The 21201-nt window shown below is 42.4% G+C and overlaps 1 protein-coding gene across 4 annotated transcripts in view; it reads right to left on the bottom strand.

The window, feature by feature from the left end:
• The window catches only part of Fbxo34 (F-box protein 34), a 60738-nt gene continuing 39537 nt past the window's right edge, over positions 1-21201 (bottom strand). For 2 of the 4 annotated variants that reach the window (XM_027386550.2, XM_027386552.1), the window contains exons 2-3: positions 7498-7589; positions 1-2833 (exon numbers count right to left, since the gene is read on the bottom strand). In XM_027386550.2, coding sequence (XP_027242351.1) covers positions 703-2823 — 2121 coding nt within the window. In that variant the 5' untranslated portion in view covers positions 2824-2833; positions 7498-7589 and the 3' untranslated portion in view covers positions 1-702. Of the gene's footprint in view, positions 2834-7497; positions 7590-13175; positions 13272-21201 lie in introns of all 4 variants that reach the window. The other 2 variants (XM_027386551.2, XM_027386549.2) reach the window with 2 other exon arrangements.

Genomic DNA, 21201 nt, shown 5'->3' with positions numbered 1-21201 from the left:
CCCATTTAAAATGTGCATTTTTTATTGAAGATTTTTTTTAAAAAATTTTAAACTGGACAAAAGGATGGACAATGTTTGAATCTGACTATTATATGATACTGTCTTACTCTGGTGATTCTGTTTAGTCAACTGTCCATAATGTATACATTACTGTATTTTAATCACGTTATTTACAGAGGGGCCAAAGCACTCGTCTCCAGGTACAGGCGCTCAAGGTTTAATGTGCACTTTCACAGCCCCAGGAAAACACAACCATTATATACACTGTAAACACCACAGGGCATAAACTCCACTGCAAACATCATTCTCACAGAATCAAGCATACAAGGTATAGGTAAAGTGCCCAACTTTCTGTTTAGGCATAATTCTCAGAGGTTTTGCTTTCTTTTCCACTCACTCCAGATACACAGCCTGTACTGGAACACTTCAGGATCCCCCTGTGGGGACTGCCTGGTGACCTCCAGATGTCCTTGATGGAGGCAAACAGGCAGAGTTCTTCACAGCTGAAAGGGTTAAATGTGAGGCACCACCATACAAAACCATGGAACGAATCTCATGTACAGCTGGCAAATTCAGTGTTTAAAAACTGCCTGTTCAATGGCAGTCTGGTCTGAGCAGAGATTCCGGAAAGGGCGGGGATGAGGTCGCACGCCTCAGGGTTGACCCAGGTGTTTCACAGTCCCGCTGCCTCTTAGATGGACTTCAGTACTCCTCTTCCGTTTCGCTCCCTCTTGATTTCTTATGGATTGCCCGATTAAAGCTGTGGCAGGCAGGTAACCAGTGATTGTCATGAAGGCCCAGCTTACAGCCAGGAAAGCCCTTCTGAGACCGGTGGCAGCACATCCAGTACCCAGGCCCGTAAGGCAATGCCTGGCAATAGGGTTTGGGGTGCCACCGGCACAGGGACACATCCCCTTTCACATACTTTTTCTTGCACTGCTTGCAAGGGTCTTCTCTATAGCGTGGGTCTCGAACCCACCGGGAATCTGCTGGCCTGATGTTGTAGTATTCAATGATGAACTTGAAATAGCGGCAGGTACATTTAAGAACCGCTAAACTCCTGGTGGGGAGTAACCTGAAGATTTTAACCATGATGTGGTGAGGCAGGCATACCATGTATTGCTGAGGCTCCAGAAGCTGCTGGATTTTAAACCTGGTCTCCAGGAAATCCTGAGACACCTGCTTCTTCCAACTGGCCACCTCAAGCACTGGTAATGTACTTTCCACCACAGCAACTGCTGAGACAAATGGCTCCACAGAAACATCTTTCTCCTCGCATACACTGTTGCCCTCAGCAGCATCTTGAGGCTTCCTGGCCTCTGAAGCCTCTTGTGCTGTGTGTTCATTCAACTGGGAGCATTCTTGCTGGTCCTCTCCAGGTGACAGAAAAAACAGCATCCCTGGAAGCGGCTCTTCAAGGGAGTCTAAAGCAGAAGGCTGCTCCTTCTCTATTGTGCACACCGTGATGCTGATGCACACAGGTTCCTTTCTCTGATCAGGACTGTGGTTTGTAAGTGGTACAAGTGCTCTACTCATACAACTGATGGCATCTGTGGGCAATTCAGAGGCTTGGAGACAGGTGTGAGAAGAAAAGGACAATTCATCAAATTCATCTGTCATTTCTATGTCGTGCCTGTTGCAGTTTTTCGCAGCTGTTTGTTGACCTGGCTCTAACTGTGTGCTGTCCATGTGGGAGCTCACACCTGCTGGTGAGGGACAGCCCTGAGACATACCATCCCAGGCCTGGTCACTGGCAGAACAGTGGTCAGCTGTGGGCAGTCCTTCACCCACAGACACGGATTGCATGGGATGTACCTGGGTGTCGGGTACATCTGCGGGGCCTTTTCCACTTTGGTCACTGGCCTGAGCACCATTAGTGAGCAGCACCCTGCCTACATTTCGACGGAAGCTGTTATTCCGTGACAGGGTCCCCGGTTCCCGCTGGCCCTGGTGCTTCAGACACTCGGATTCCAGCCTGGCTACCATGTCAAGGACACGGACTGGCTCGCTCTGTGATCTGCCAGCCTCAGGATTTCCTTTTTCTGTGGGTTCTTCACAAGTTCCTGGAGCAGAGAAGGGCGCAGGTAGCACACCTCGGGACTGGTCAGTAATCTTCACAATGGCAGGCGAATTTGTGCAGTTTTTCGCACAGCTAGCTAGCAGAGCACTGGCTCTCTGCTCAAGGAAGGCAACCATCTGTATCACGGACAGAGGCCTCCCAGTATAGATTCCATCCCCACTGTCACTCACGTAATGCACAGAACAGTGTTCGATGCCACATGCAAACGGCTCAGGCTGGTAGCACTGGCTGTTGGTTTCTCTCATCCTTTCTAACTGTACCTTGGCTTTCTTAAGATCCCCTGATTTTTTCCTTCTTTTAGTGGCTCTCCCATCGATATCCCAGGAGCTTTTTATCTTCATAGATCCTATCCTGTTGCTACACTGGTGGGCTGCAAAGAATGCAATTTTCTCCTTCGTATTTCCAGGCTTGACAATAGCCCAGCTACCAGGCAGTCCTTCTTCTTCACTCTGGTGTACTGTTGCAGACGGCACATTCTTTTTGGCTTTCACATTCAAGCTGTTCTCCACAGGACTCTTCCCACTCATACTGCATAGAACATTTGGAGAAAGGATCCCAAAAGGTTTTCTACACGAGGCTTTGACAAGGGAGGCTGAAGGAAATACAGTCGGTTTCATGTAGTTAACTTTGCCCTTTTCATCACTGATAGCGTTTTGGTGGCTCACAGGAGTTCTCAGAGGGTCCTTGCTGACTTCGAGAGGGCACTCTCTCTTCTGGAGTTTCCAATATGGCTTAAGGTGCATAACAGATGCCCTGGAACAGGACAGAACAAAACTGACTTAGGTACAGCTTCTAGCAAGAGAAATTTGTCTTCCCAACTTCTAAAGTCTTTGCCAAAAGTCACATTTCAGCTCATTAGGGCTACTGGTTAACGTAAATGAATCCTTAGATTGTTCATTTTGTCTTGTTTTTAGGAGATAAGGTTTCACCTAGGCCAGGCTGGCCTATGACTTTCTGATCTTCCTGCCTCCATAATTCCAAGATTAAAGTCAGTATTGGGGATTGAGCCCAGGACTTTGTAGATGCTAAGCATGTACTCTACCAGCCGAGTTATAATCCCAGGTCCCTCCCCATTTTATTCCCCATAAATAATGTCTCATTACATAGCCCATGCTGGTTTCAAGCTGATTCTCCTGCCTCAGCTTCCCGAAATGCTGGGACAACAGACATGCATACCAGGCCCAATCCTAGTAGATTGGTGGCTTTATTATTTATTTATTTATTTATTTATTTATTTATTTATTTATTTATTGTGTGTGTGTGTGTGTGTGTGTGTGTGTGTGTGTGTGTGTGTGTGTGTGTGTTTTTGTGGGTGGATGGGTGGGTGGTGGGTGGGTTTGCTTGTTTGTTTGAAACAACATCTCAGTATGTAACCCTGGCTGTCCTGAAACTCACAAAAGATCTGCCTGTCTCCCAAAGTGCTGGGTTTAAAGGTGTGGCAGCCACTCTCGGCTCCTAGTATATTTTTAATCATTATCTTTCTAGGTCATCACAACTAGCATCTTACCAGTTGCATGTAAAAATAAGTATTTCCTCAACCATTTGCTGCCTGTAACTTTTCACTTATTGCGGTATATTTTATCTATACACTAATCTAGGCTTTCTAAATAATCTATTCATATGAACTACCCATCTTACTTGGCCTTTTAGCTAAGGTCAAGTGTCAAATCTGTGTTAAATCTCCTGTGGCTTTCTTAAATAAAACATAGAGCCCAGATTCCTTACTAATTCTAAAAAAGTTTGAATTAGTTTAGACAAACAAAACAAAAGCCATGATCCCTCCTCTTTCTTTCCTGACCAGGGGGCAAGGACGAAGGCATTTCAGAAATGAGACAGAAATATGATTAGTGGACACTGGTCTGTGTCCTCGTCTCTGCTATCACCAAGTAACTAGACAGGGGCAATACAATTCGGGCTCGGGGCTTCCTCTTTGTTAACTGAAGGGTTGAAACACTAGATATCCAATGACACATACCCTAGCCCTTGCCACAAAAATTCCCTGGGATTGAAGAAAGTATGTTTTCTAGAGATGTCTGGTCTCCTGGAAAAATAATCCTACCAACCAAAATAAAGGCCTGCAGTCACAGGTCTGTGGGAGGAGGCTACACTTGCAGACCTATGTACGCATGGAGACTATCACTGAAGACACGCATCCTGGCAGTAATGAAGTATAATCCTTCACATGGGTTTACGAGTGCCTAATGCAGCAGCCTTTAACTATCTTTAGGTATCAGTGCTGACGGCCAAGTGTGGAAGTTGTCTTTTCTCTTTCAATCTAACTTATGTAGCTCTCCAGTCCAGTCTCAGCTGTTAAACAATGTTTTACATTGATTTCTATATAAGCACAGGCACATGCCATGCAGCACATATAGAGAAGTCAGAGGACAACTGGCAGGAGTCGGTCCTCTCCTTTCACCATGTGAATTCCAGGGATCAAATCAGGTCTCCAGGTTTGGTGGCAAGCACCTCTACACATAGAGCCATCTCTACCCTGTGGCAGATCTTAACAAGGTCCTTCTGATTGCTCTCTGACAGCTCATAACCTAAGCATCTGTAGAGAGCTTCTCTCCCTTTCTGTACCACAACATTTTAATAGCTTTCTGTCATATGCTAGAATTTAGTCTTCCCAAAAGAACCATCAAGAATTCTTCAAGAACACGATGATATATAAATAAAGAAAAAAAGAGTCATCATATTGAGTGCTCTCTCTTTGAGCTAACTATGTGCTGGGTTTTCCTATCCTCCTGTAAGTGAAATCAAAGCAATGGAGATCAAAGAGGGAAAAAGTAAATTATCACATAATGATTTCATTACAGAATACCTGTGAATAAATTCAAACTTGCATACAATGCTAATGTTTTCTTTGTCTCCCTGTACCCTCACAGTATTTTAGGTGCTGTGCACTGTGCTGTCTAGTTTTATGTCAACTTGCTACAGTTACAGTCATTTGAGAGGAGGGAACCTCAACTGAGAAAATGCTTCCAGAAGATCAGACTGTATGCAGACAAGCCTCTAAGGCATTTTATTGATAGGGGAGGGCACTGTCCATTTGGGTGGTGCCATCCTGTCGTGGGTTCTATAAGAAAGCAGGCTGAGCAAGCCATGATGAGCAAGCCAGTAAGCAGCACTCCTTCATGGCTTCTGCATCAGCTCCTGGCTCCAGGTTCCTGCTCTGCTTGAGTTCCTGTCCTAACTTCCCTCAGTGATTAACAGTGATACAGAACTGTAAGTCAAACCCTTTCCTCCACAATTTGATTTTGGTCATGGTGTTTTATCAGAGCAATAGTAACCCTAACTAGGACAGGTACTATTACTTACAGAGACATTTGAGAAGAAATGAGTGTAATTAGGGAAGGCATTTGTTTACACAAAACCTGTAAAGTCCACTCTACTAATAATAACTGAATCAGCAGTTTAAGCAAGATTAAAACTGTAGGTAACCCAAAGTAGGAAGTGAGGGAGTAAAGATGTCCACGATCCACCTGAGTGCTGGGGAGGAAGGGCCAGGAGGCACCATGTTTAGGTGTTGCTGCTGGTTGAAGACTGGAGGAGGAGTGGGAACTTTCCCCTTCCCTGGTGGACCTAACAGTTCTGGGACAAAAACCTAGGCTCTGGTGAGACTTAGACTACAAACATCTAAGTTTTGGTTGAAAATGGTGGTGAATTAAGGATATAACTCGGGTACCAAGACATCTGTTACAAAAACACCAAAAATAAAAACAGATGGCAGCACTTTGCCCACTCCATCCCACTCTAGAGACAAGCACAGGGGGAAGTTCCAGCTAGGTTTCTATGGTTGCCAGTCTCTTCATTACTTAGTCAGAACTTTGTTCATGCTAGGCATTATCTGTGCGAGGCAAGCACTCTATCACTGAGTTATACCCCGGGTCTCAAAATTCTATTGTGAAAGTTGGCTAACTAGCTAGGCATGATGGCTCATGCCTACAATCCCAGCACCATATGTAGAGACAGAGACAGGAGGATTAGGACTGACATGGTGGGAAGTCAAGAGTCAGGCACCCTCAGCTACACAGTGATTCTGAGACCAGCTTCGGCTACACTGACCCTGTTTTAAACAAAGTCTGCTATAATCAAGCCCTCCTTCTCTTGTAATTCAATAAAATGCAAAACTATACAGCACCTACCTACATAGCAGCTTCTTTGGCCCTCAGACATGCTCATTCATCAGTTTCCCCAGGATTGGGCCCAGGTTCTGTTTTAAATCTTAACTAAAGTTGGAAGGGACTTTGGTGACAGCCAACAGTTAAGTGTTGATAGGGCTTTGGATTTTGGGCTGGGGAGCTAATAGGAGTGAGGCAGAACTGTGTGACAGGAAGCTGAGGAAGTGGTCTGTGCTGAAGCATCTACCTAAGCTCGGTAAACAAAGATGGACTTCCTTGTGTCTTGGGTGTCCTATTGCCCAAGCCTTTCACCTCAGCTGCTGGGATCCCTTAACAGAACCTTCAGGCTTTGCTTTCTTTCCTAGCTCCTAGACATCAGAGCTCCTCAAGGTTCATCCTGTTTACAGACCAGGATTCCTTTTAGGTAATGTCTAGATGACCAACCATTCCTAGCTCTAATGGATGAATCTCCATCTTGCCATTTTCTGTGGCATACTTTTTCCTAACGAGCCTGGTAGACCTGCTCACCTGCATGTCAGTAAGGAACCTCAAAACCCAATACTAGTTGATGACAGCCTCAGGTACCCACACTAGCAAGCCAGAACCTCAATCACTTGGATTTCTTCTCCCTGGTTCCTATAAGTAATTGAAATATACCCTCTTCGGCATCCCTAGCACAACTGCTAGGTTTAGTACCATCTTATCTCTGTGGCACTGTTGGTGGCTACAAGAGAGGCAGAGTGCTAGAGTCCATCCCAGCCAATGTACCAGCTTTCACTCCTGTTTTGTCCCGCTTATTTATAGAACTGTTAGGATGGGGCCAGGAAGATGAAAGCTAATCACATAACTAATCAATTATAAAGCAACAAGATCCATAAAACCTAACAGCTTCAGAACTCATTCACATGACTATATACTCTTCTATTTCCTTCTAACTACTGAGCATTACTAGCCAATCCGGACTGGATACTTATGAGACACAGTCACCACTACACAAGTGACAGAAAAGTAAACAATTACAAGAGAATGTGATAGGATGTCATGTGTGCCGTGAGAGTCTATGAGAGAAGAAGAGAGGGGGGTGGGCATTTTAGAGGTGAGGCTACCAGTTCTGAGCTCGAGGGGAAACAGGTCTCAGAGGCTCTTACTTTCTAAGCTAAAGCCTTGAAGGAAAACACACAAAGTTCTAAGAGGCTCAAAAGAAGATGTTTGGGGATATGCAGCTAACAAGAGTCTGAGCTAGGATCATAACAGTAGAGAGATGGTACGTAAGCAAGCAAGATTCTCGGTTCATACAGTTAAGAGGCTGGAGAAGCATCAAGGGTCCTCAAATGTATGGCTTCGGCAACTGCATGAAGAATGGTTCCTCTCTGGATGGCTGGCCAGATCTGCAGAAGGGAAGGCAGAGAGTTAAGTTCAGTTTCTCAGAAATGTGCGGCTTGAGTGCCTGTAAAACAGTGGTCAGGTAGACAAGAAGAAAGGGGAAGACAGTTACCACTAAGTATTTCAACAAGAGATTGAAACAAGTTGTCTCAATAGAAGTCTCCCAAGATTTTGCATGATAAACATGTATATTGCTTTTACAGTAGAAAAATGTGTATATACAGAATATGGTAGGGCATCCCTACAATACAAACACAGCAACTGGGAAGCAGAGGTAGAAGGATGAAGAATTTGATACACACATGTATGCTCGCCCCCACCAAGACTTTATCTCAACCAAAAAGAAACAAAAATGGGACCAGTCACTGATAGATTCTGTAACAACACAGTGCAAATGTTGATGAGTAAATATTCAGTGATTAAAAGGCTTATGGTTAGAAGAAGGGAAAGGACCAATTTTCTGAGGACAGTACCAGCTGCTGGTGGACTCCTTGGTGACCCACTGTGAGGAACTACAATAGGGAAAGCAGACAGTTCTGATGAGAGAGGCTTTCAGGAGCTTGGCTGTAAGGGAGAGCATATCTATCACACTGGATTTGTAGGACTGTGGTAAGATTAACAATCCAGTAACTCAGACTCAGACAAGTTCACGCAGTGATGGCCAACATCTAGTTTTCAAAAGCTCGAAGCATTCTGGTTAGATGCTATCTAATTTCATCCAGCTCACAGATGTTTGGGAAGAGGCGGGAGAGGCTCTCAGTGCTTAAGAGCACTGGCTGCTCTTGCAGAGGGTTTGGTTCCCAGCACCCACATGGTGGCTCATCTGTAAACCAATTTCAGGGGATCCAATTTCCAGTGCCATCTTCTGACCTTTGTGGTATATATATATATATATATGATTAAGACTAAAACTGCAAGCTCAGGGATGGAGAGATGACTCAGTGGTTAAGAGCACTTGGAGCCCTTGCAAAGGATGAGAGTTGGATTCTCTAACTCCAATGCCAGAGGAGCCACTAATGCCATCTTCTGGTCTCTAAGGCTATCATGTATAAATGTGGTACACATACATATATACAGTATAAATGTGGTACACATACATATATACAGACAAACATTCATATACATAATGTAAAAATAATTAAGTCTTAAAACATATAGAACCTCTTAGATCATTTTTCTTTCTAAACAACAACAACAACAACAAAAAAAGGAAACCCAATGTGGTGACTCATACCAGTAAATTTAACACTTAGGACACTGAGGCAAGAGAATCAAGAATTGAGAGGCTGGCCTGAACTACATAGTAACACAAAACAAAAACCAAATTTAAAACGCCCACCACAGGTGGCTGCTGGGCATGCTAGCATACGCCTGCAGTCCAGCTACTCAGGAGGATGAGGTAAGACTATGTTAGCCCTGGAGCTAAGGGCCAGCCCGCACACCACATCAAGGCCTCAAACAAAATATGGAAGTAACAACTAAATGTCTAGGCTCGTCTGCAGTACAAACAGAGTTACACAGGGTTCTGAGGGCATTTATCAAAAGAGCTTTTATCTCTGAAATGAGGTCATTTTCTAACATGCATGGCAGAAGAGTGACAAACTGAAACAGACCTTATCAGACCAGTAATTTTCAAGAAGGCACAAGACTCTCCACCGCTGTTAACTGGGAATGGTGCCACGGCCAGGAGGGTGTGAATCCAGACAGAGGAACACAAAAAAGATGCACCCCATATCTCTAAGCACGGACAGAATGCATTCAACTCCCACAGAACACTAAAAACATCCTGTGTGTGGGAAAATAGCTTCTTAAAATGAGCTCCAGAAGACTAGGTGATGGCTTTGTAAGGGAGCACTTCAGCTCTTCTTTCCCTTTCAGCTTAAGAACAGTCTCTTAATCCCAGCACTCAGGAGGCAGAGGCAGGTGGATCTGTGAGTTCGAGACCAGCCTGGTCTACAAGAGCTAGTTCCAGAACAGCCTCCAAAGCCACAGAGAAACCCTGTCTCGAAAACCAGAGAGAGAGAGAGAGAGAGAAGAGAGAGAGAGAGAGAGAGAGAGAGAGAGAGAGAGAGAGACAGTCTCACTATGTAGCTCAGGCTAGTTTTGAACTTAGGGACTCAATATCCTCTTACCATCCATGTAGCTGGGGCCATAGACACCTGGCCTTACCTGTCTCACATGGTTTTAAAGGAACACTCACCAAAGCCTTTATGGCTGATTTGTCCCAGGGTGGTTAAGTGGTTAGTAACACATAATAGGGGGAAAGTCTGTTCTCGTTCTCTCTCCCTCCCTCCCTCTCCCTCCCTCTCCCTCCCTCTCTCTCTTTCTCTCTCTCTCTCCCTCTCTCTCTTTCTCCCCCCCCTCTCTCTCCACTCTCTTTGGTTTTTCAAGACAGGGTTTTCTCTTGTGACTTTGGAGGCTTCCACCAGCCCGGCCCTGTTATCTCTTAACTGATGGTAAACAAGCCACAAGGAGAAGGGCCTGGAAACATATGGTGCCCACTTGACTCAAGGTTAATTGTTACATGAACTCTATGCCATAAAGAAGACCAAACACAATGAATTTTCAGAATGTAAGTAACTTATGGTAAACTCCATGGGACAATGAAATAGGCACATGCAGCAGTTCTACTGATTTAGCACTTGACTCCCAAAGCCTCATTTTAAGTCACTGTTACCTCCTCTTGAGGGCCTTCCTTTTAAATGTAGTTACACTGTGAAGTACTGAGGGCTAGGGCTGCAACAGACAAATAGAGGGGGTCATAACACCTAACATTAAAGAAAAGTAACAAATAGATCACACACCTTTAATCCCCGGTTGGGGGAAGTGCAGAGGCAGGTAGAGCTCTGTAAGTTTGAGGCCAGCCTGGTCTACATAGTGATGGAAAGAGACAGTGGGGAAGAAAGGAGAAACAAGGAAATGGAAGGGGGGAGGGAAGGAAAACAGGAAAGTTAACTGATAGAAACTCTATATAATCCAAGAAGATTCAAGACCTCATGTGAGAATATGTAGACAAACTTCTAACTTACTGAAAAATATATATGGAAAGGAAAAATGTTATCATTCATATTAATTAAAATCTCCTTTTTATCAAGTACAGTGATCTAAACTTTTTCTAGTCAGCAAATCCTTTGACATACTGATCAAAGAAACCTGACCACTCCTGAGGAAATGGCACATGTCTTCGAATCTGTCACTGTTTCAAGATCTTCACAAACCACCCCTCTAGAGTTCAGCAGGGTCTGCAGACGTACGTCATGGAATTCTAACTTACAGATCACTTGTTTATCAAAATTAAAAACAAACATTGAGCCAGGGCTGTGACTCACTGGCATTGTGCCTGTTCAGCATGCAGGAAGCCCTGGATTTGATCCCTAGCCCTGCAGAAACCTGGACAAGGTGGTACAACTGGAAGGTGAAGGCACAGAGTTAGACGGTCAAGACAGTGTCCAGCTACACAGTCCAAGGTCAGATTGGTACACGAGACCCTCTTAAAAAATAAATATCAAATAAAAAGTCTCTTAAAAGACAAGCAAGCCTGACAACTTGAGCTTGTTCCCTGGAACTCACTGTGGAGGAAGAGAATCAGTTGTTCTCTGACCTCATGTACTAAAGCACATGTGTGTTTATGGGTATACACACAATCAAGACTACTTTGGAGCCTATCCTGGCACTCACTCTGGAGACCAGGCTGGTCTCGAACTAACAGAGATCTGCCTGCCTCTGCTTCCCGAGTGCTGGGGTTAAAGGCATGTGCCACCAAAGCCCAGAAAGAATAAAATATTTTTAATCAAACACAGTGCTTGAAACTGAGATTGCCTTGATAATGACAAGGCATAGGAACGTGCTCATATTTAGCTATTCTCCAAAGCATGTGAGGCAGCGCAATCATCAGTTCACTAATAAATTTTAAATACTAACTATGGGGTAAAAGGAAAAAAGAAAATTAGTCTTTTGAAAAAGCTAAACTGGGGTTGAAGAGATGGCTCTGTTTGTAAAGTGCTTGCCTTACAAGCTCAAGGGCTGAGTTTGACACCCAGGGCCCATATAAAAAAGCTGGACATAGTGACATGCACTTCAGCACTGAGGATGTACACGCCAATAAAAGAGCCTGTCTCCAAAAACAAGGTGAACATTCCTAAGGAACAAAACCTGTAATTCCTCAGTCCTCCTCACACGTGTATAGACACACACACACACACAACAAGCATATGCTCACATGCATGTGTGTACACACACACACATACATACAATCTAAACTACAATTTGGCATAATGTGAGCTGCAGAGGTCAGGATAAAAAGAGAAAATATGTAATAGGTAGAAGTCACTTCTGCATATTTCTGCATACCAAACTCCCAGCCAACAAAGTACTATGCTGTGGAACGCTAAAAGCTGCCTTGTACTTCTCTACAAAGCAGCATGTTCTGACTTTCCTCAAAGGGCATCCAGATGTACTCAGACAGTTCTGCAAAGGAGAAATGGATATGCAATGGCATATTTTGCCTGTGCAATTGTGCATGTTAGCTTCACAAGGTAGTGGATGTATTTGACTAGTTTAATACTATTGCCCCAAAGCCTTCCTTGCTCCAAATTGTTGAATTTGAATAATGTATTTTAATATGCCGTAGCCTTTACAGAAAAGGGGTGCTGATGTGCTATCCATTCTACTGTCCAGAATAGCTCAATGGCTTTGTATTAGACCCAAGGCATTAGAACAGCATAATGAAGCACAACATAAAATCAGTGTGTTCACTAGAAACATTAATTACACAACTATTTTCTAAAATTAACTTAAAATTTAAAATGCTGATAAACTGCTGAGAAACAAATTCTGCACTGGCAAAATCGCTCAGTAGCCTGACGGCCTAAGTTCAATCCCTGGAGCCTAAATGGTGGAAGGAGAGAAGCAATCTCCAAAAGTTGTCCTTTGATCTCCTTAAGCACCACTTTGCAGGCAGGTAGGCAGGTACACATGTTAGGAGCTGGACAGACTGTTCAATGGCTAAGTCACTGGTTGCTCTTCCAAAGGACCCAGGTTAGATTCCCAGAACCTACATGGTGGTTAACAACAATTTGTAGCTCCAGTTCCAGAGGATCCAATGCCCTCTTCTGGCCTCCACCGACACTGCATTAATGTGGTACACAGACATAAAGGCAGGAAAAACACCTGTTGCCACATATTGTTTATGCTCCAATAAAGTCACTGAAGATCAGAGAAGCAAAGCAGCCAACCAAGGCTGAAATGGCGATCCTGTCTTCCCTGTGACTGGAAACTAAATTTCACATGAGACCCTTGGCATCTTCCTTATATATCTCTCTAGTGCTGGGATTAAAGGCGTGAGCTCTGTTTCTCTTTTAGACTGATTCACTCTCATGTAGCCCAGGTGGCCTTGAACTCAGAGATCTATCTGTCTCTGTCTCCTGAGTCCTAGGGTTAAAGGTGTGTGCCACCACTGTCCAGCTTCCATGGCTATGGCTAGCTTTGCATTCTGATCTTCAGTGACTTTATTAGATCATAAACAATATATCACCACACCCATACACATAAAAGAAAAAGAAAATCACAATAAGTTAATGTTAAAAACTTACACTTTGTCTCAACTTATCTTCTCTAACCCCACCAACAGTCCAAAGGTATTTTAAAGACTTGGGTTATCCTTAAATGGCACTGAGGTTAAACCCGTTCTGGAAGAAGAAAAGCAGTAAGATTGTATAAAGGCAAAGGTATCAAACAGAAATGTCATTGTGCTGTGGAATAATCCTCCTGTATACTGTGAATATGTATTACTTTCATTGGTTAATAAAAAGCTGACAGGCTAGTAGCCAGACAGGAGTTAGGCAGGAAAGCCATACTGAGACTGATGGGAAGAAGGAGGGTAGAGTCAGAGTTATTGCCAGTCAGACAAAGAGGGTGCAGAAGATGAATGTGCCATGCTAATAAAGGTATCACCACGAGGCAGAGTGTAAATAAGGAATATGGGTTAGTTTAAAATATAAGAGCTAATTAGTACTAAGCCTGAGCTATTGGCCAGCATTTATAAGTAATATTAAGCCTCTGAGTGATTATTTGAGAGCAGCTGTGGGAAAACAACTGCCTACGTCACTGAGCTGGCAACCTCTACTTTCTGGGCTGCCACGTTCAGCTATTTGCTTTAAATAAAATACTTCATCAGTGAGTAGGATTCAGGACATATTCTTAGACTTCAGGTTATATTCTTTCAAATGATACAAAAGTATCGTCATGTTACAAACATTAACAGAAGACTATGGGGGAAGGCCCTAGAAGATTCCAAATGAGCTCCAGATGCCTGGGTTATTCAAATGGAGAATGAGCAGTTATGAAGCAAAACCTTATTGTAAAATAGAAAAACTAACAAATAGTATTCTCTGAACCTTCTTTCTACAAAAGGAGGAGGGGCACACACACGCCTGTCTGTAATCCTAGCATACGAGATACCAAGGCAAAGGAGGATTGTCATGAGTTTGAGGCCAGCCAGGGCTACAAAACAAGTACTAGGCAAGACTAGGCCTTGAAAAAGTCCCCATTCCTGAAAAAACAAAGCAAAGCAAGCAAACAAACAAACCATAAAACCAATGCCTTCAATAAGTAATGTCAAAGCTACCTGTACTAGTATTAGTCCAGACATATTTTAGACTTTACTGCTCAAATTCTGAATCAAGCCCAGAAATCATATTTTAGAAAATAAGCATGTGAATTCATTTTAAAAACCTAAGTATACAGCTCAATGACAGAGCACTTGGCTAACATTTTAAAGCCCTACATTCAACTTCCCCAGCACTGTAGAAAAAGAAAACAAGAAAAAGCAAGCAGGTGAGGCCTTAAAACAGCTCCTTACAGTATCCAAGTAGAGAAGTGCATGTCAATTTGAGCACAAACTAAACCCTAACAAGCTGAGAAATGAGCATTAAGTAGTCGAAGACAGCACCCTAACTAGACAAATTATAGGGAATTTGAAGCTGGACTGCTACCAACTACTCAATATATACTCTACTGAAAATCTTAACACCAATTGTTAGGCTTTAGGCTTTACGCTGGCCCGCCCCCAGTCACCTGGCAGAATGCACTCAGGTAGTACCCCGGCTGCTCCATCCCGACATAGTATAGTCTTCGATACTCAGGTGCAAAGGTCTCTTTAAAGAAAAGCTCCACCCACTTCCACTCTCTTTCCAGCTGTTCCTCTGAAGGGCCTGACAGGACTTTTCCTGTCTCCTTCTTCCTCTCTTTCTCTCTCTTCCCCATCTTTTTCTTCTCAACCCCCTTTCCCTTCATTTTCTCTAATAAAACATCCCACTTAACTGTCTGCTTGGTGTGTTTGTCCCTCGCCCACCATAGAATCCGCCAAGGTCCTCCTCCAGTCATATTATAACACCAAATCCTGTCACTGCTACGAAGGATACTAACAATAAAAATACAGTTCAAGCCAGCCATGTAGTTCCTCATACTCGGTGGTTAAGAGAAAGAAGAAATAGCAGAAGCAGTTACGCCCATCTTGCAGTGTGTGTACTGTATTAAGGTCTTGAACTTGTAAGTCACTGCTAACATTACAAAATTGAAACACAATAAAACATTAAAAGGACTCTTGGTGAGAGAGCAAAACACTTTCAAAAACAAAACCTACCAACTGCAATCTGGTCAGCCCTGGAGAACCAGCCACCAATTTACAGGAAAACATGGGAGAAAGGGAATTACATCAGCCACCCGAGGGATACACAGAACAGTAAAATCTGGACCATGAGAAAGCTGTAGAACAGTTTTTTTAAAAATCTTGATTCTTCAGACAACTTCCAACTCAAACAGGAAAAAGGTGAGAGAGGATATATTTAATAAGAGCTCCTGTTAATAAGAATTGACAAACACATGATGCTAGCTAGCACTTGGGAGTTAAAAACGGGATCAGGAGTTCAAGGCCATCCTGGGCTAAGTGAGGTAATAAACTACTGAAGCTTCATCGTGTAGAACTTACTGTACAGAGCTCAACTTACTGTACAGAACTTACTGTACAGAGCTTATTTCTGTACAGAGCTCAATTTTCCTATATTTGCTGTTTAAAAAGAGAAGTAAGTACATTGGGAAACACTGAGTAAATGAGCCCTGAAATGTTCATTATGAATACACAGTGTGGACCGATAGGCTAATTGACTTGAAGAGAGGTTTGGTGGGTGAGGCAGCTCTGCACCCAGAGTCCCACAGATGCCTTACTCCTTCCGGGTTCAAACAATGGTCACCAACGTAAGTTCTTGTTCCATTCCACACCCATTACTGAAAACTGAACAGGAAGTAAATTAGGAAGCAATTTAAAAAGAAAGACAAGGAGACACTAGGAAATCAAGTAATAAACAAGAACTGAAGTAAAGGTGACAATGGTCAATGACAACCACTTTCTCTTTTTTTTTTCTTTTAAAGAAAGCTCAAGATACATTGTTTTGAGAAAGTTCTCATACTATAGTTCAGGCTGGCCTTGAACTTGAGAGCTTTCTTATAGTGAAAGAATTACAGGCATGAACCACCAACGCTGGTTCAATCAGTTGACTTCTTAAAAACACATAGGATTTTCTTTCTCTTCCTTCCTTCCTTTTTCTTAAAGTTATGTGTATGTATTCGTGGGGAAAGGGGAATGTGTGCCTTAGCACATGTGTGGCAGTCAGAGAACAATTTGCAGGAGTCCATTCTCCCATTCTACCATGTGGGATCTCTGTTGCAGATTCAGGTCATCATGCCTTGTAGCAAGCACTTTATGAGCATCTGGTAGGCTCTAAACAGTCAGTACTCCAGTCTACATACTATAAACAAACCACCTACAGAGTACCCGTATATATCTTATTTAAGTACTCTTTACCAAATTTAATGTAAGGTACATGTAACAATTTAAACACAAAAACATGCTATTTTAAACTATCTTACAAATATCTTCTTACAGCAAGAACCATGACTACTCACATTCACTCATGTGGGGAAAGAGAAAAGACATTATTTTGTAAATCAAAGTAACCTAGTCATTTTTATTGAGCACTGACAACTTAGCTAGATACAATTAATACTCTTATTTCACTTGGGGGGGCTAGAAAATTTACTAATTAATATTTATAATAACTCTTGGGGGGGCTAGAAAGATGGCTCAGCAGTTAAGAGCACAGGCTGCTCTTGCAAAGGACCCAGTTTTGATTACCACATGATGGCTTGCTATTGTCCTACAGCCTCTTTTGGCTTCCTGCAGTGGGGCATGCATGGGACACACAGACACATGCAGTGGAAACACTCATTCAAATACATTTAAAATAGTCCAAGTTATGACTTGTTTGCTTTTTTGAAACAGGGTTATTATTACCATGTATCCTAGGCTGGTCTTGAACCCAGAATCTTCCTGTTTCAGTCTCCCAATTGCTGGATTACAGTCATTAATCATCTCCTGCCTAGGTAATTTTAAAAATTTATTTTTATTTTATGTGCATTGATGTTTTGCCATAGATGTCCGGTCCCCTGGAATTGGAGTTACATACACCTGTGAGACACCATGTGGGTGCTGGGAATTGAACCCAGGACCTCTGGAGTAGCAGTCGGTGCTTTTAACCACTAAGCCATCTCTACAGCCCCCTAGGTCATTTCTTTATACATAGTGTTAGGGTGTGCATGTGAGAGCGAGCACTAGTGTGCATGTTTGTGTCTACATAGTTAGGGATTAAACCCTTAAGATATAGTCCAGTATACATTATAGTGCATGTTTAAATAAACCCATATGGAACAACCAGTAGTCATAAATGTCAAATGAGTTATATAATATCACCAAATGAGCTGTACAAAGGTTCCTATCAGTAAGCACAATGCATTTGGATTGTTTTCCTTTAATCTTACTTCACTCTCTAAAAGGAAATATAAGTTAACTAAAAATAGCTCTTAGCTGGGCCTGGTGGTGTAGACTTGCAATTCCAGTGTGGGGGTCTGAATGACAATGACCCCATAATGAAACCCCTTCCATCATTTCCTCATCTTATACCTCCCCCACTCCCTGGAAGATGACAGGTGAATAAGGCAAAGAAATAGAGAATGTTATCTAGGACACAGTCACTCAATCTTGGTTATGTTCCTGCAAAGCAAAGACATTTGGCAGAAGTAGTGGCTTTCCCCAGTGTTCTAGTTACTTCAAATATCCCTATGCAATGTCAGATTTTAAAGAAAGTTCTGGACACCAGCTTTGCGAAAACAAATGCTTTTGCAATAAAGGCATTTACTTTTTTAAAAACTTTATTTTATTATGTATACAACATTCTGCTTCCATGTATAACTGCACACCAGAAGAGGGCAACCAGATCTCGTAACGGATGGTTGTAAGCCACCATGTGGTTGCTGGGAATTGAACTCAGGACCTCTGGAAGAGCAGTCAGTGCTCTTAATCTCTGAGCCATCTTTCCAGCCGGCATTTACGTTTTTATACTGTCAAACTAAACAGAGAAAAACTGATGGGGGAGGTCCTTCTGTGTATATGTTTGTCTTATTGGTTGAAAGCACTGTTGGCTAATAGGAAAGCAAGTTAGGCCAGACTAGAAGAGGAGGAGGATTCTGGGAAATGTAGGAAAGGGAGCGGTCACCATGTGATCCCAGGAAGAGAGGACACATAAGTCCTTATGACAATATATAGACTAGTAGTCATGGTTGATAATTAAGACTGTGCTAGCAAATAAGAAATCCTAGTCATTGGCCAGCAGCACTGTAACTAATATAAGACTGTGTGTTATTTAGGGCCCTAAAGTGGCAGCAGAACCCAGGCAGCTGGCGGAGTTATCATTACAAAAAACAAATTTCATATTGCTAGTAGCTTCTGGAATAGAACAGTCTAGTTATGTAGGTATTCAGCAACCTCCTCTTCACTCACAAAGGCCCCAAATGCTGCTTTTTAAAGAATAAAGACACCAAATTTTAACTAGAAACACTGGAAGGTCCCCCTATGATTCTGTACTATGCCAAACACAGCTGTCTAAAGGCATATCTACATAGATTTTTAATAAAAAAGCCAAACTATTATCAGCACAAATAAACTTTCTGATAAACAGACCCCTAAACACCCAGACTACAAAGGAAGAGAATACCAAGAAGAAGAAAAAAATACTTTGAGGTTTATGTTATAAAATATAATTAAGCTGTGTCCTATCATGTCCTGGTTATTTCTGCATAGGAATTTTATATTTATTTTTAAAACATATATATTATTAACTTCAACAGAAAACCCCAATTTACCTCATCAGGAATATTAGAAAGTATGCAGAGATCACATCCAGAACCCTTTAGTATTTCTATTACTAACAAAGCAAACCACAAAGGAGGCTGACAGCAAGATCAAACTTCACTGCCAGCCAAAGCAGAGCATATTGTTATGGTTTGAATGCAAAAATCCCCCCAGACTAGGCTCCTGTGTTTCAACAGTTGCTCCCAGTTGGTGACACTGTTTTGGGAAGTTATGGAACCTTTTGGACCTGAGAACTAGTTTCAAAATGTAAGGAAATGGGGCTGGAGAGTTAGCTCACTGGTTAATAGCATTTATTGTGGTAAAGGCCCTAGGTCCAATCCCCAGCACCCACACAGAGGCTCACCACTTCTTTGGGCAACAGGCACACATGTGATACACAGATGTACATGCAGGCAAAACACTCATACACATGAAATAATAAAAATATATATCTTAAAAAATGTGGGTAACTCAGGAGGCAGAGGTAGGTGGATCTCGTGAATTCAAGACCAGTCTGGTCTACAAGAGCTAGTTCCAGGACAGTCTTCAAAGCCACAGAGAAACCCTGTCTCAAAAAACCAAAAAGTGGGGACATGGAAGCAGGATGCCTAGGTATAGCCCAGAGCTCTTCTGGGTCTCTCTTACTAGGTCCTAGGAGAAGTGAGCAAGTTAAGCTGAATCTCTCAAAGGAAAAAGAGCACAGAAGACACATATGGAGGAGGAAAAGCCAGGGGATAGAAGAAAACTTTACAAATGTCTTCCATATTGTCCATTTTATAAATAATAAGCAACCATAATCACAGCTAACAAAATGCTGGAATTTATGATGCACAGTTTCAACCTTTTCCTTTCCATACCTAAGACAGGATGCCACTCCCTTGCATTGCTCTGTAGTCAATTGTATGCCACTGGGAAAAGTAAAAAGGCAACACAGACACAACCCCACGCACCTCCCCTAAACATAGCAACACTCAATATTTAGTAAGGATGCTTTAAACCCATAGTTTTCATAACATCTCATTTAGCTTTTTCTGCTGCTGAATCACTTCTATCTTGGGGGCCACTCTGCCAGCTGATCCTCTTTCTCCACTGTTAGTGGTCCTGATGGTAGCACATCTATGTCATCCCCTCAACACCTGTACTCATGCAACCATTATGCAGAAAAGGAGGTAAGCACTCAGAAAATGACACCAGCTCAAGACCACTGTGCTGGTTAGTTTTGTCAACTTAAGACCAGAGAGAGGGAACTTCAATTGAGGAATTGTCTCCATCAGAATTGGCCTGTGGCACGTATCTGTGGAGCATTGTCTTGATTAATGGAAGAGGGAACAACCCATTGTAGGCGGTACCATCTTTGGACAGGTGATTCATTGTTATCTAAGAAAGCAAGCCCTAAGTAGGAAGCAGCATTGTTCCGTGGTCTCTACTTCAGTTATTGCCTCCATCATCTTGCCCCGATTGTCCCTTAGTGATGGACTGTGACTTGGAAGTATGTATCAAATAAACCCTTTCCTCCCCAAGTTGCTTCTGGTCAGTGTTTTTATCACAGCAATGGAAACCTACCTAGGGCAATCCCAACAGTCACAGATAGAGCCATCACATCATAGATCAACATTTCTGATATAATGAAACAAATGTAACATGTTTTTTAAAATAAAAAAATATAATTTTTAAAAAATAAAAATATAAACAGAGGTATACCAAATCCCCACAATGAAAACATTTAGCAATGTAGTTTAATTCAGGAACTAATACTTAGTCCCACCACATCTGAAACAACACTTATTTCTCAGTTTTAGACACCTTATGTAAGACAATCTGAGGAAAAAATTCTCTATCAAAAAAGCTTACAGTGATTACAAATAACATTACCTGGAAGCAAAACTGAAGTTAACTTGCAGTGTTATGAGAACGGAAGGTCTAGACCTATCTCACACTCAACCAACCCTCTAAAAGCCAAGTCTTTCAGTCAGGCTCACAAGTACCATAAGCCTGTAACCAGAGCATTCATGAAAAAGGCTCAGGAGTATATGGTCTTCTTCAACTAATAGCAAGTTCAAAGTCAGTCTGGGCCACATGAGATGATGGAAAGAAGAAAATAAAAAAAAGAAGGGGGGGAGAAATAGGGAAGTCAATTCCTTGAGTGAAAGTAACATTTATTTTGCCTTAGAACAGAATGTACAGTTAAGAAAAATATTAAGCACCCGAAGATAACTAAGTGTCACATTTTTTAGTTCTTGAATTCTCTAGGGACTATCTTACACCTAAAGACAGATACACTTCAATGCACTAAAGCCTTGATTTCATGAGGGTGAAATGAAGGCTCAATAGTGTGCAAATGAAGACTTCAGCAGCAGTTAAGAGAAAAACTCAGG

Source organism: Cricetulus griseus (assembly GCF_003668045.3).
Source record: "Cricetulus griseus strain 17A/GY chromosome 1 unlocalized genomic scaffold, alternate assembly CriGri-PICRH-1.0 chr1_1, whole genome shotgun sequence".
NCBI lineage: Eukaryota > Metazoa > Chordata > Mammalia > Rodentia > Cricetidae > Cricetulus > Cricetulus griseus.
Note: the sequence above shows the minus strand (reverse complement) of the source record. Positions and strands in the feature narration are given on the sequence as shown.